At 51.5% G+C, this 15,517-nt stretch overlaps 1 protein-coding gene across 10 annotated transcripts in view; it reads right to left on the bottom strand.

The window, feature by feature from the left end:
* Positions 1 to 3,876: 3,876 nt before the first annotated feature.
* RFX2 (regulatory factor X2) overlaps positions 3,877 to 15,517 on the bottom strand; it is a 93,578-nt gene continuing 81,937 nt past the window's right edge. For all 10 annotated transcript variants that reach the window (XM_033134989.1, XM_033134990.1, XM_033134988.1 and 7 more), the window contains 5 exons: positions 15,340 to 15,489; positions 14,036 to 14,244; positions 9,271 to 9,424; positions 8,080 to 8,122; positions 3,877 to 7,523 (listed from right to left, as the gene is read on the bottom strand). In XM_033134989.1, coding sequence (XP_032990880.1) covers positions 7,411 to 7,523; positions 8,080 to 8,122; positions 9,271 to 9,424; positions 14,036 to 14,244; positions 15,340 to 15,489 — 669 coding nt within the window. In that variant the 3' untranslated portion in view covers positions 3,877 to 7,410. The remainder of the gene's footprint in view (positions 7,524 to 8,079; positions 8,123 to 9,270; positions 9,425 to 14,035; positions 14,245 to 15,339; positions 15,490 to 15,517) is intronic.

Here is a 15,517-nt window from a genome sequence, read left to right as displayed (position 1 = left end):
TACATCCCTTTCCTCACCCACAGAGACCATGAAAAATAAATGATGGCTGCTGTTATAAGCCACTAAGTTTGGGGGGGTATTTGTTACGCAGCAATATATCCAGAGCAGACCTGCTCTGCATCAGGAACTGCTTTACAGGTTGGGGCCCAGGATGAACAAGACAGCCTTCCCAGAGCTTTGCATTCTGCTGTGGGGAGACTGACAATAGCCAGGTAAGCAAAGTAATTTGAGATAGTGACTAGTGTTACAAAGAAAACAGCATTAGTGTGACAGTGACAGAAAGGGGACACTTTTGATTGGCTGGTCAGGGAAGTTCCCTTGGGTGGTGACATTTTAGTAGAAGATCTGCAGGAGAAATTTTCCAGACAGAACAGTGAGTGCAAAGGTCCTGGGGCAGGAACCAGGTTGGTTAGCTGGAGGAGCTCAGTGTAGCCAGGGCAGAGTGAGGAGATGCGGTCAGGAAGGGGTGGGCAGGGTCTTGTAGGCCACAGCGAGGAGTCTGGAGTTTGTCCTAGTACCAGGATCGCAAGTGGGAAGCGGAGGGATCTAAATGGTTTACCTTAAACGGCTCATTGGCCTCTCTGCTGCCTGCTGCTTCCTTGTTGGTTTACCAGAAGACAAGTCTGAGGTCCGCCTGAGCCCGAGCTGAGCTTTAAGAACTGTGAACTTTCTTTTCCACAGCCAAGGTGGCAAATGACTTCTGCAGTCAGGCTCCAGGAAAAAGGGCCTTCAGAGCTGTAATTCAGTTCTCATCTTCCTCTCGTGGGCAGGGAGCCAGCATGTGAAGTATCTGCTCTGTGCCACACAGGTGGTGGACCCAGAGATGAAATCAGATACAGTTCCTTCCCTCAGGAAGCTCAGAATCAGGTGGGGATGGAGGGAAGCCGTCCTGGTTGCCTCCTCAGCTCAGCACTCTTCCCTGCCCTGCCCTCCCCCAGTCCTGACAGGACCAAGTTTCTGACAGCCGGATGTCCAAGGTGGTCAGTGCTGACACAGAGGGGGACCTCTGACTCCCCGGTTTCACCAGCTTCCCTCCCATATTTTGCAGCAGTTAAATATGGTATGGAATTGGGAGGAAATACTCTTTTTTGTAATTAAAAAAATTTTCCACTTTCAGTTTAAAATAATTTCAGACATACCAAAAAGTTGCAAAAATAGTACCAAGCATTTCATATAGCCTTCACCTAGCTTCTCCCAATATTAACAGCTTACGTAAACAGCGCAATGATCAAAACCAGGAAATCCACACTGATGCAATACCGTTCACTAATATACAACCCTTATTCAAATTTCATCCATTCATCGCTAATGTTTTTTTCCTATTCCAGGAACCAGGCCAGGATCCCCCGTTGCATTTAGATGTTGTTTCTCAGTCTCCTTTAGTCGAGCTCAATTTCTCAGTCTTATTTTGTCTTGACCATGATACTAGTAATGAGTACTGCCCCGGTTATTTTGCATAATGCCTTCGATTTGGGGTTTGTTTGATGTTTCCTCCTGATTAAATTTACATGTTGGGCAGGAATCAGGTGCGATTGGTGTGTTTTTCTCTGTGCACCCTAGCAGGAGGCACGTGACGTCGCTTTGTGCCATTACCGATGATAGCTGAGCTCACTTCATTTTAGATGGTGTCTGCCAGGTTACTACTTTTCCTTTTGTAATTATTAGCCAGCAGCGAGACAAATAAACAAACAAGGATATTTGAGAAAGAGGAGGAGAGGCAGAGGGAAGAGGAAGCTAGCTTTTCCACTCTGTTTCTGGTGGTCTTTCCAGGCATTGCCGCAATTTAGTAAACAAAACCACCTCCATTCTAGACAAAATCGGAGCCAGCGGTGTCCGCGGGCCGAGAGGAAGAGGCTGTATCATCCAGGGACCACTGGGGGGCGGCAGAGGATTGGATGAGTTCAAACTGGCTCCAGAAGAAGCAGTTCATTCTTTCTCAGTAACTACACTTAACGGGGACTCAAAAGGCTCTGCATCAGTTGAAGTCTGGCATCCTCTGGGAACCAGTTCAGTAGGTGCTGCCTGCACCAACAGAGGTGCAGCGTGCGTCGGTTGCACCGCGTCTGCCCCGCTGAGGATCACGCTCCCAGCGGGACGGTTGCGCCGCCTCTAAAACGGGGTGTGGGTCCCGGGAGGACTTCAAGGAGTTTGAGGATCCCTTCTGAACCTGCGTGCAAAAACTCATGGATCCTGAAGGTGACCATGAAGGATCCATGAAGGTTTGGAAACTGGTTGCAAACTCCAAAAACCACTTCTGGCAAATGTAAGCAAAGGGGGAATTTGCTGGAAAGTTAAGAGGGTGCTGAAAAGATCAAAGAGAAACGAGGAGAAACCGGGCAGTTCTAGAGGGTCTTGGCAGCAGAATCCATTAGCAGTATCAGCGGGGCACCCCCCCCCCCCCAGAAAGCCCAAACTTCAATTGCTTTCAGTCCCTCAGATCGTCTCCCAGAATCCAAGGAGAGTGAAAGATGGATCCAGCAAGGCAGGGCAGGGCAGAGCAGGTATCAATCCCTGGCCCCTCCTGCTTTTCCTGCCTCTGTGTGTTCAGGCCTCCATCAGGTTCAAATGTTTGAGCAGTGCCTCCAGGTGCCCAGCTGTTGTTCTAATGCCATTTGAGACACCCAGTAGACATTTGAGGGATGAGGAAAGTAAGTTCTCAATTCATTTTGAGGTCATGGGCCTCTCACTCACAGGCCACCAATCCAGGAATGAAACCCCAAGTCCTCTCCAGGACCGAGGAAGCCCTCCTTGTCTTGCCCTCAGTTGTTCCTCCAGCCCCATCCTACTCCTGCCCCCTTGCTCACCTGTCTCCTCCACCTGGAACAGTCTTCTTTAGTACGTGAGCCACCCACATAGAGATGGTATTTAACACCATGGGAGAAAGGTTATTTCAAAAGAAGGTGGAATGGATGCTGGATAGCAAAACCCCAGACGGTCCTCACAGAGGATGCTAGAAGGGACCCATGACCTCAAAATAGGGTGAGAACTACTCTCTGGTATTATGTTGTTTGATACATATGGGGTCTGACAATTAAGTTCGTGAACTCACCTGGACAAAGTGCCATATACCTCACTGCTGAATATCACTACAGTCACCTTCGAAGTACTCCCCTTGGGAAGCTATGCACCGATGCCAGCGCCTAGTCCACCCTTCAAAGCAATTCTGGAACTCTTTCTGGAATGGCCATCAGTGTTGTCATCGTATTACCCTTGATGTCCTGAATGTCATCAAAATGACTTCCTTTCAATATTTCCTTTATCTTCGGTAAAGAAAGTCATTGGGGGCCAGATCAGGTGAGTAGGGAGGGTGTTCCAATACAGCTATTTGTTTACTGGCTAAAAACTCCCTCGCAGACAGTGCCGTGTGAGCTGGTGCATTGTCGTGATGCAAGAGCCATGAATTGTTGGCAAAATGTTCAGGTCGTCTAATTTTTTTATGCAGCCTTTTCAGCACTTCCAAATAGTCAACTTGGTTAACTGTTTGTCCAATTGGTACAAATTCATAATGAATAATCCCTCTGATAATAAAAGAAAGGTAAGCAACATCTTTGCAACAAGTTTGTGAACTTAATTGTCACACCACGTATGCATATTCACTACATTTCACGTTACAGCCCAATACCATATATGTATGTATCCTGAAATTAAGAGTATACAAAGCCATGTTTATTTTTATTACATCAACACTCCTGGTATTTTCTATTTCTATCCTGGCCCATTAAAAAGAAAACTAAACTGGTTATAAGCCACCAACATGATTTCATAACCCTCTTGGCCTGCCTTTGGGCATACGGCTTTAGCAGGCCTGTCACCCCCCTTCTCCACCTCTCTACCACTTCAGTTCCACTCCCACTGTCCCCACTCACCTGATCTTAACAAGTACCTAATTGACCCCCTTACTTCCGGTTCCTTCACCCACCCTGCCAGAATCAGTCTTTCTAAAGTCCAGCTTGATGGTATCAAAAAATTCTGGTGGTGGCCTCCTGAATGAGTTTGATTTTCTTTGCCTGCTCTTCCTCATTCCTTCACGTTTTCTCTCCTCCTTCCCGGACCATTTCCCAGAAGACTTCCTCATTCATTCACTCACTCATTCACTAGATTTTTGCCGAGTGTACACTGTGATAGGTTTGGGAAACATGAACTTGAGCAAGGTAGACGAGAGTTACGTCTGCAGCTGGTGTGTGTGTGTGTGTGTACACCTCGTATTTTGCTTCCAGAGTCTGTGGAGGCAGGAACATCTATAGGTCCCCTTGCATATCGCCTCCCCCCTCCCTAACTGTGCCTTACTGAACTCTGACAGGGGGCCGATAGGACTGTAATATCAGCAGGGACCCAGACTTCTGTCTCATTACTTCACCATCCTTATTATATGACATCCACCTCGAAGTCGAGGATGGCTGTTGGTGCTCCAGCCATCACGTCTGCATTCCAGCCAGCAGCTTCAATTTTTCCGTGTGTACAATGGAAGTGACATCTATCTTGGAAGATCATCAAAAAAGAAGAGATGGGACCAAAATGTCTATCGTGGAGCTCCTGTGATTAGGCAGAAACTCCCAGAGGCTCTTGGTGGGACTGCGCCCTGTTGTGCGGTGCCTGTGCCCTGGGGGTTACCCTGTGGCCCCACTGAGGGACTTGACGGCCCGTGGGCCTTCAGCAGGCTCCCCTCCTCATCTCCTCTCTGGCTCCTGCGACAGTAATCACATAGATATTGCCCTGCTCACTCCCTCACCAGCCACTCAGGCCCCATGGGCAGGGCCTGGCTGTGTCCTCCAGGAGCCTGCCTCCCTGACACAGGCCTGGCTCTCTGAGGGGGAGGGCTGCGGGGGGCTGCTGTTCAGAGCAAGGGCTGGTGCTGCTCAGGGGCTGCAGGGGACTGACATGTGAACCACCAGAGGGTGGCAGAGTCTGAGTTCGGAGAGCCTGGCAGGGAGTCAATACAGAGTCAGGCCCGGAAGGGAAGGGAGTTCCCCAGGAGCGGCCACAGAATTTGTGGGGCCAGTGGAAAATGAAAATTTCAAGATGGTGACAGCAGAGCATTAAGCCAAGCACAGGCCCTGCATTGCCCAGCCCAAGGAAGTGAGGTGATTTTAGTGTCACCTGGGGGTCCCAGGGCCTCTTCCTAGGACAGAGGGGCCTATGCTGGGGCTGAGGCCGAGCATCCCTGGGGCCACGTGGGGCAACGGCCTGGCAGCAAGAAGCAGCTTTTAGGTGGGGCTGACCAGGAACTGCATTGCTCTCCCCGGCAGGGTTTCTTCAAAGTCCTATGAGTCTGTGTCAGTCCCCTAGAAGGGGGTGGTCACAGCAATATGGATTCCTGGCTCCTACAATCCCACGAGGCAGGCTCTCGCAGATGGGGCTCAGGGATTGGCGATTTTGGAACAAACTCAAGCCCTGCTCTTTAGGGGACTCTGGAGTTTGGCCCCACAGCCCTACAGAATAAACCCAAGAACTGGTGGGTTGCATCAGCGTTGGAGCGTGGCTTCATTCTGTCATGTCTGAATGAGCCTAGTCTATTTACAAATGGCCTTGACCATCCCGGGCTGATAACCGTTTCTTGCCACTTTTGGCCCAGGGCTAGCCTTGCTAAATGAAGCTTGAAGAACCTGCTCCTTCTGGGAGTCTCCACAGAGAGTTGGGAGGACAGTGCTGGGGGCCAGGCTGGGAAAGGGGGGCCACATCCTGCAGAGCCACTGTGGGGGGGTGTGGAGGCTGGAGTGTGGACTGTGACCCCCAAATGGGTACATTAAATGTGTTTACTGCAATGAAAAATGAGAACAGGCTTGGAAGGCTCGTGTCTTTACTGTCATTTGTAGTCCTCCTCATGGAATCCTGCAAAGGACCAGACAGAGCGTAAGGCAGAACCCAGCTGGTACTGGTTACCACATGTGGAAGCAAAGACAGGCCATTACAATCCAAGAACGTCAATGCCTCCCCGTGGAGGAGATGGGTATTTAAAGACATTCTTTCCGTCTGATTTCATCTAAGTCTTGAACTCTAAGACCAGACAGACACTGATCACCATGGACTTCTGGTTTCTAGAATCAGTGCGTCTCCTTCTGGTCCTCCCCCCAGCCGCCCCTGCACACCTGGCGAGGGCAGAGGCCTGTACAGCACTCCTGCTTGACGGGAAGTAAGGTTTTTAAAGGCCACATGACTTTCCATCACCTGTGTGAACGAGAAAAAAACATTGGGGACCGAATATACTGCAATATACACATTCATAAGAAACGTTCTAATAACAATTGGAGCACGAAACTATTGGTATAAACATATTTCCAAAAAGAGAAACTATTGCATTTCTAAGATGGCGCTTCCTAGACCAGAGGTTTGTCTTTCTTCTTTGCAGTTGTTTTGGGGACAGAAGTCTCGCATGGAGTTAAACTAACCAAGTGCAACGTGTTATGATGGCCACAGATCTGGAGTTTGAAGTTCAGGCTTGTGCCAGTCCTTGGGATGTTTGCCCCCAGAGAAGACTCTCGACTTTGAGCAGTTCAAGATGGGACCTGCCCGGGGTTACACTGCCTCAGAAACACCAATTGCAAGGCAGGTGTTCTGGAAGATTCTGTGGAGCTGGCTGCAGGAACAGCTGTTTGTGCAGCTTGGTGGGTGGCTGCCCTCTGAAGGCACTGCTGAAACGCTGACCGCCCTCCCGGCCCCCTCAGGACACGTTCCAGACCCAGCTGTTTGGCTTCATGTTGGCTGTGACCTTGGATTAGGACCACAGTCCTTCCCGTTGCTGATGTCTGGTGTTGACTCTTAAAAGACACGAGTGGGCCAGTTTCTGTGACTTGTTTCATGAGCCATGTCGGGCCGTGGGCTGCCTGCCCACACTCTGGGGACCTTTGGCATCTGGAGCTGGGGCCCTTGTGGGGGCGGCCTCTCTGCCTCAGCGCGGGGCAGGGCAGGAGGTGCGGACGGGCTGTCTCCCAGGGGCCACGGGGTGCACAGTGTCCCTTCCCACCACAGGGGCAGCAGGGCGGAAGCTCCGTGGACGAGGCCAGCTCGGGACTGCCCAGCAGCTGCCCACACCCTTCCTTTTCCGCCTCCGCCTGAATTTTAAACATCACGGTGAAAACTGGACCAAGCTGAATGGAGGAGAAGCCTAGTGCCCAAGTGCCGACCCACCCCGCACGTCCTTCCAGCTCCTGGCGGGACGAGTGGACTCCATGGAAGGTCCCAGTGCAGCAGACGGGAGGACGAGGACAGTCAGGACGAAAAGAACCCGGGCACTCGGAACCGGGCGTGGCCTGTGGCGCGGCGAACAAGTTTTCTCTTCCGGAGGAACAGCGTGACCTTCCAGGGCGTGCTGGGCCTCCGACGGCAGGAGTCAGAGGCAAGGTCACTTCACGGAGGAGGCACGATCGCGGTGGAGCCTCAGGGGGCTGGGCGGGGCCTGGGGAAGGGCGCCCCCTAGATGCCCTGCAGGGGGTGGTTCGGGTCACTGCGCTCGCGCTTCACCAGGGGTTCGCCAAGGCTGCGGGCGTCCACATTGGCCTCACTGCCCCGGTCTTCACTGATGTCATCTGCGGGGTCAGTGGTGGGGATAAGGGGGTTGGGGGTCCACAGGACGGAGGGAAAGAGAAACACGTCCTCAGAGAGGTGCCCAAGCATGAACAGGCCTGGGCTCCGGGCTGGGTTAACCTCGTTCTCCCTGGTTCTTACTGACCAGCGCCCATTGCCTGGGCCACATGCCTGGAAGGTTCCCCCTTGGTACTTCATCCTCCCAACCTGTGGGGCAGGGAATGGGCTGGGGGTGGAGGCCCTCTGCCCTGCCTGCCCCACACCCCTGCAAATCCCCCTTCCTACCCCATTGCTGGCTGTGGCCCTGCTGCTGCGGGGCGGGGGGGGGGGGGGGGGGCAGGGGGGAGCCCAGGATCAGGAGGGGCCACATGTGAGCAGGAGGAGCCAGTCCTGCAGAGGCACTACTGGGCCACCTGCTGCCACCCAGGTGTCACCCGCCATCTTGATGCCAGCTCCTGAGGCTCTCAACCTGCCCAGGAGTTGCCCCACTTTCCACTAGGCCCAGGGCAGGAACAACAGCCCCTGGGAGGCTCATGGGAAAGCCCCGGCCACACCCACCTTTGTCCAGCAGCGTCAGTGACAGGGAGGCGAGATCGTTGAACTGAAAGAGAGAAGCCGAGTCAGGGGCCTTCGCAGAGTGGGTCCTGGTGAACGCTAGCAATGTCCACCCAGTTAAAACGGGCTTTTGCTTTGTAAGTGAGAGGTTCTGATATGAGACATGGCTTGGATGCTGTGTCCCCTCGGACACTTTCTGGGCTGTATCTGTGAGCTGCTGGAGGGTTGAGGGGGTGCTGACTTGCTCAGACCAGCAAGGGTACACGGGCTGTGGCCTCTGAATAATGACAAGGAGTAGTTAGCATTTATCAGGGGCTTATTATGTACCAAAAGCTATATAAGCATCAACTCATTTTTTCCTCAAAACAACCCCACGTGGCCCAGTAATTCCGCTCCTGGGGAGATACCCAAAATAATTGAAAACAGGTGTTCAAACAAAAACTGGTACACAAATGTCACCGCAGCATGATTCACAACAGCCAAAAGGTGGAAACAACCCAAATACTCATCAATGGATGAGTGAATAAACAAAATGTGGTCCCTCCACACACTGGGGTGTCACTCAGCCAGGAAAAGAAGGGAGGCGCTGACACTCGCCACAACATGGATGGACCTTGAACACACGGTGCTCGGTGAGAGAAGCCGGACATACAAGGTCACATAGTGATTCATTTTATGTGAAATGTCCAGACCAGGCACGTCCACAGAGACATGAAGAGGATTCGTGGTTGCCAGGGAGTGGGGTAGGGGATGGGGAATGATTGTTGAAGACAAGGTTTCTCTTTGGGGTGATGGAATATTCTGGAATTAGATACAGGTAGTCGTTGCACAACACTGCAAATATACTAAATGCCACTGAATTGTTCACTTCAGAATGGTTAAAATGGTAAATTTTATGTTATATGTATTTTACCACAATAAAATCCCCCACGGGGCAGGGTGTTTGAGGCCTCATTTCAGAGGCAGGAACACATGCCTAGGGTCACAGTGGCAGAGGACCCAGGATCTGCATCTCGGTCTGTGGGCTCCCGCCCTAAGCCCCGTGCAAAATGCTTACTCTTTGGGGGTCCACTGTCCACTGTGTCAAGCCCAGTTCCTCACTCTCATCCCTGCAGGCTGCCCCATGCCCCCCCCCCCCCCCGCCGACACCCTCCCAAGGTCCTTGTGGTGGGGGCAGGGGGACGGGTGGCTCACCTCTCCCATCACAGCAATGGGCGTCTCTCCAGTTGCCTCGGCGACGCGGTGCTCCACCAGGTAGAACATATACTCGTCATACAGCAGGCGGATCAGGTGGAAGGAGCCGAAGCTGGCGGCACTGCGCAGGGTGAGGTCGCGAATCACCATGGAGCTGGGGGATGGGCAGACAGATGCTGGACACCTTCCAGAGAGCAAGGAGTCCCAGGCGAGCCAGGCTTTTCTTCAGCTTTGAGGTTGTCTGGGGACCCCTTAGACCTATAAGGGGCCTGCCAGCTGCCAAGACTACCCCCATGTCCAGGTGGGACAGGCAGATGGGAGTTGGGCAGGAGCAGTAGCTCTAAGAAGAGGCCGCTGAAAACATAAACGTGATGGTCTCTGATACAGCCTTAGAGACCACCTTGGTAAGGGTCTTTGAGTGCCATTACTGAGTCCCCCCCAGTGGGCTGCGTTTCCCAGCCTTCCCATATCCTTCCCTCTTCCTGCCAGTCCTCCATCAGTGATTTAGGCACCGAAAAACAACACAGAATTACAGGGTGCTTTCGCCTCTTTCATCTAAAGCGGGCGTTGGTAAACTACCGCTCAAAGCAGACCAAACCCAGCTTACCACCAGTTTTTGTACAACCTGCGAGGTAAGAATGGTTTTTACATTTTAAATGGTTGGGAAAAAAGTCAAAAGAAGAATTTTATTTCATGACCCATGAAAAGTACCTGAAATTCACCTGTCAGTGTCTATAGTTTTATTGGCACATGTTTCATTTACATTTGTGTGCCATGTGCCAATAAAAGTATTACTCGAAAATACTTACTGACTCTTTTTAAAAAGGAAGTATATAACGTGGCTCCCGACCAGAAACCCTGCCTACAAACACAACTAAGATGTAGCCCCAAGCACCCAAATGCCCCGTCTCAGACCTCACCTACTCTGTGCCATTCAATCACTATTGTAGCAAAGAAAGAAACAGGCAGGCGCAAGAGAGGAAAGGAGGCACAATGTAAATACAAATCATTACAGTAATTAAATAAGGGGGTCATCACACTGGGTAGCACTGGGGTAGCCTTGAAGCCTAGTAAGCAAACCAAAATCTAAACTGGAGTCAATGCACTTGACTCTGAGAGTGAAACTTACAACCAGTCACAAACAGCCAGTTCTCAAATAAAGCTACTGGAGCTGTAGTCAATCAAATTATGTCCCTGCTTTGCTCAGCTAATCAAATCATGTCCCTGCTTTTCTCAGCTAATCAAATCATGTCCCTGCTTTGCTTCCTCATCTTCTCTATAAACACTTCTCCCTCTCCTGTGGGTGGAGGCCCCAACCACTTTGGGTTTGATGCTGCCGAATCCGAATTGATGTTTGCTCAAATAAACGTTTAGAAATTTTAATGTGCCCCAGGTTAGCTTTTAGTAGGCTGAAAAATATCTATAGTTTGTGTATTAACTGAGGCTGCAGGTGAGCCAGTAAAGACAGCTGATAACACATCAGTTCATTTAATTTTTTTTCGCATCTTCCTGGACCAGCATGTAGATGCACTCTGAAGGCACTTTTGTTCAGCTGTGGAAAAAGAGCTGGCTTTAGCTGGCTGTGACTTTGAGATGGCTTAGGAAGGGTAACCAAGGAGGGAACCCCGGAGGTGACTGTTCAAATTGGCACTTTCAAAAGCAAAGGTCACTTGAAGAACGTTCATGAATGCAAAGGCTGTGCTCATAAGTGGACAGAGTGAAAAGGCTCGGGATGTGTTCTCTCTTTAGCAGCTTCTTTGGCTCTGCATGGGAACCCCCGCCCCTCAAAAGTAAATGGAAGAACATGGACTGTGGGTCCCTGGGAGGAGGCCCTCACTCCCTGCCCACCTCTCACTGTCTCTCTCCCCACCTTCCTTTCCCCCCTACTAGGAAGCTTGCTTGGTTTAACATTTCACCAGCTCCCTTCTCCTGAACACTGTCTGTCAGCTACAGGGTAACACAGGTGTGGACGCTGCTGACATCTCAGGCTGTTCAAACACTGTGTTTGCTGCTGCTCTGTTAGGGGACCTCAGGTCCACATGCTTTGGGTCTCATTGCCCCTCTGTGGCCCACCCAGCTCAGTCCCAACCCCCCTTTCCCTGAAGTCCCCCACCTCCTATGGATCAGGCCCTGGTACTCTGCACCCCCCACCCCCAGCCTTGGTGTCTGGTGCGATGCTTCAGCTCAGGTAGCTTTTCTGAATGTCTCCATGGTCGCTTGGTATATTTTGGGTCCTCCACATGGGCTTGTAGCTTCCTGCGGTAGGAACGTCAGCGGGACTCTACTAGGAGAAGCTCATCCTGAGCTTGGCAATCCTCCACGAAGCCCCGGACCACCTGTTTACTGTTTTCTGGTGGATGCTACAGAAATAAGTCCCTTAAACCTAATAAAAGGGAGCTGGGTAGTGTTTCAGTCCTTATAGAGAAAAGCACCCCGATCTCACAAGGCGACAACCCCCTGAGACTCAGCCGCGTTCTCGTCTTTGTTTCCACATTTCCACCACTCTTGATCTTGTTTCCCTGCAACCTCCTACCGTGGGCATGGGATCACACCCGTGTATGCTGTCTGTGTACCCACAGAATCAGAGGTGTATCCCCTTCCTCGTTTATCATCTCAGTGTTGCTTTATCATACTTTTGGGCTAAATCAGCGTTCTCTTACGTGGAGATGGGGTGTTAAAGCCACACAGAATATCAGGCTTACATTTCCTTCCTTGTTCATTCACTCAACCAACACTTAGGTGCTGGGGACAGAGCAGTGCACAGAAGCAACGTCCTGGCTCTTGGGGAGAGTGAGGAGAGGAGACATACAACAGATAGGCAGATAGAGAACGAAGTGACAGGTGACCATGGGAAAAAGCAGGGCCTGGGGGGCAGGATGAGAAGGGCATGCTATCGCTTAGAGAGGTCTGGGAGGGCTTCTCTGATGATGATCAAGCCACGGCAGGGAGAGGGCAGTGCAAAGGCCCTGAGGTGGCGAGGCCAGGGTAGAGCATGAGGAGGGAGCTGGGAACACGGAGTTACCGGGCAGCTGGCTGAGGGGCCAGCAAACTTCTTTTCTTTTTTGATAAGACCCAGAGAGTAAATATTTTCAGCTTTGTGGCCACATGTTCACACTTCTCTGTTCAAAACTGCTCAACCCTGCCAAGGATCCATAAACGAATGAGTATGGGCGAGTGCCAATGAAATTGTATTTGCGCGGTCAGGTGGAGGGTGACCTGCTTCGCTGGCCATAGCTCACCGATGGCCTGGATCACGCACAGCCTGAAAGCCTTAGAACAGCTTTCATTTTCCTGGGGTTAATTGCCTCCTTAAAACATGCTCAATTTTCCACGTGTTTGTTATTAATTAAGGGAGCACACCCCGTGTCTTCTGGAAGGCCAGTTCTCCTGTCCCGTCTGCACAGGTTACAATCTCAGTGTGGACACCGTTTTCCTTCAGAATTCTGAAGACACTGCTTAGCTGCTGTCTAGATCCTGCATTCTGGTTCAGTCAGGACATACTGTTCTGACTCCTAGGGCTTCAATGTGGCCTGTGGCTTTCTTGTGGAAGCTTTTCCAACCATCTCCTAACCTTGCTGCTCTGAAATTTCACAGGGAGGCTCCTTGGGGAGAGTCTCAATCATTGTGCTGGGGAACTTGGTGGCTTCTTTGGTTTGGAGACTGGTGCTCTGCAGTTCTGGGATAGCTTCTTGATTATGTTTTTATTATTTTCTTACCCTCCATTTTCTCTCTCTTAAAGAAAAATTCGTATCAGCTGGATATTGAACCTTTTGGATCTTTTCATTTTTTGTTCACGAGTTCTCTTTCTCCCTCTTTTCCTTCTTTCTCCTTATTGTTTTCTTTCTCATGTTTACTTTCTGTGATGATTAGTTTTATGTGTCAACTGGTTAGGCTATAGTACCCAGTTATTCAATCAAACACTGGGCTAGGTGTTACTGTTTTGTGGCTTGGTTCACATCTACCTTCTGTTGACATTAAGTGAAAATTGCCCTCCCTAACATGGGTGGGCCTTATCTAATCAGTTGAAAGGCTTTCAGAGCAAAACTGAGGTGTCCCCCAGGAAGAAGTCCCACCTGTGGCCTGCAGTGTCAGCTCCTGCCTGAGAGTTTCCAACCTGCTGGTCTGCCCTGCAGATCGCAGACTTTCCAGGCCCCACAGCTGCGTGAGCCAGTTCCTTGAAATAAATCTTGTTATATATATTAATACATAATTTCTATATTTATGTGTAATTATGATTAACAATATTTACTTACATACTTAAAAAATGTATGCCCCTGACACACCTTGGCCCTTGCCCAACTCCGTTCCATGGCAACACATGGACCGCAGGGGCACTGACGCCCGTTTCTGCCTCCTGTTGCACTTGGCAGTGAACAAAGGCTGACGGCTGCTTCCCGTCTGGCTCAGTGCCCTAACTGACCACCTCTCACCATCTCCCAAACTCTTGCTCGCATCTGCCATCTGCCATCATCTGTTCTCCTGTGCTCCTTGTTCTGGGGGTTTATGCCTTTAAACCACTTTCTTTAAACCACTTTGTGGGGTGTTGCTAGGGAGCAGAAATAAATGCATGGGCTGAAGTTGCTTGTTTTTCCAGAAGGCCCGATGGCGATGATTCCTGGCTGTGGAAGCCCGCCACCTTCTTTTAGGCCCGGGGAGCCGCTCTGTCCCCCTCAAGCCAGGATGAAGCCCACCACTGATGGCAGGACAATCTCTGGAGCCCCCACCTCACCCTCCCAGAGTTCCCTCGGTGATCAGGGGCACTTACCTATAAAAAGACCATTTTAGCAGGAACTGCCGGGCAGCCTTGGGGAAGCTGGGGCTGCCCGCGTGCTGCTTCAGGACCTGGGTGACCACGTTGTCGAGCCAGCGGGCCCACTGGTCCAGGGAGCTCTGCTGCTGCAGGGTCAGCTTGAAGTCCTGCTCCAGCCGCTGTACAACGCTCTCCTCGCACTGGCACACCCACGAGGCCTGCTCCTGAGGGTGCACGGGACGGCGGGTCAGGATGGAGTGTCAGCAACAGCCCTCCATACCAACGCTGCGGGTGGGCGCACAGGGACCCAAGCACTAGCTCGGGACCGGGTCTCATCCCGGCGTGCACACCATCTCGCCTTTGGCCTTTTCCGACTATGGCCAACTACTGTTAGTACCACCCCCACCCGGCAGGGATGGAAGGACCAGAGCCTGCCAGGCTTCTATGGACTTGAATCCGGGTCCTAGATCCAGAGCTCAGAGTACACAGTCATGGCTCTGTGTTGTTTTATTTTTTATTTTAGTTTTTAATCCTTTTTTTTCTTTTTTCTTTTTTTATTGGGGAACAGTGTGTTTTTCCAGGGCCCATCAGCTCCAAGTCAAGTCGCCGTCTTTCAGTATAGTTGTGGAGGGTGCAGCTCAGCTCCAAGTCCAGTCACTATTTTTGATCTTAGTTGCAGAGGGCACAGCCCACTATCCCATGTGGGAATTGAACCAGAACCTTGTTGAGAGCTCACGCTCTAACCAACTGAGCCATCCGGCCACCCCTGTGTTGTTTTATTTTTGAGTGGTCACTCTTGTGAATGTGTTTTAGTGGATAAACTCAGGGCAGCACGACCCATTTGCTGATGGCCTGCACCCTTCTAAGCCCAAAGAGAGAAATGTGAACATGGCAACAGCAAGGTACATTTTTTTTTTTTAAAGAGGGCGCAGCTCATAGTGGCCCATACCGGGATCGAACGGGCAACCTTGGTGTTATCAGCACCACACTCTAACCAACTGAGCTAACCGGCCACCCCAGGAAGGTATACTTTTAAGGGAAAAGAACCAAGGTGATGGTCCCACCACCTGGATGACAGGAGGACCTGAGAGATCACGGAGTGGAAACATGGGGTCCCTGGGTGAGCCCACCCTGAAGCTGGTTCATGCAACACAAACAGGCATGCTGGCTCTGCTGTTGGATGAATTTGGGGGGTTTGCACATTTTTCTAGGCCAGTGGGGTGGGGGTCGCAGCTCGTCGCCCCTGCTCTGCAGCTCTGCCCCAGCCCCCGGCCCAGGCAGTGGGGAGGGAAGCCTGCTTGGGTGCTTGGGAAAGTCACCTGCACGTTGGCGAAGTCCACGCGGTTGAGGTCGCTGAGCATCTGGTTGATCTGGGAAGCGTTCTGAAGCACCGCCCGGGCTGCCTGCGCCAGGTGGTTGAGGGACGTGTACCTCCGCAGGGTCTGCGCGAAGGCGCTGACCACGCCCACCTGTGCGGAGGACGGCAGGGGAGGATGA

Source organism: Rhinolophus ferrumequinum, chromosome 18, assembly GCF_004115265.2.
Source record: "Rhinolophus ferrumequinum isolate MPI-CBG mRhiFer1 chromosome 18, mRhiFer1_v1.p, whole genome shotgun sequence".
Taxonomy (NCBI): domain Eukaryota; kingdom Metazoa; phylum Chordata; class Mammalia; order Chiroptera; family Rhinolophidae; genus Rhinolophus; species Rhinolophus ferrumequinum.
This window is presented reverse-complemented; position numbering and strand designations above follow the sequence as displayed.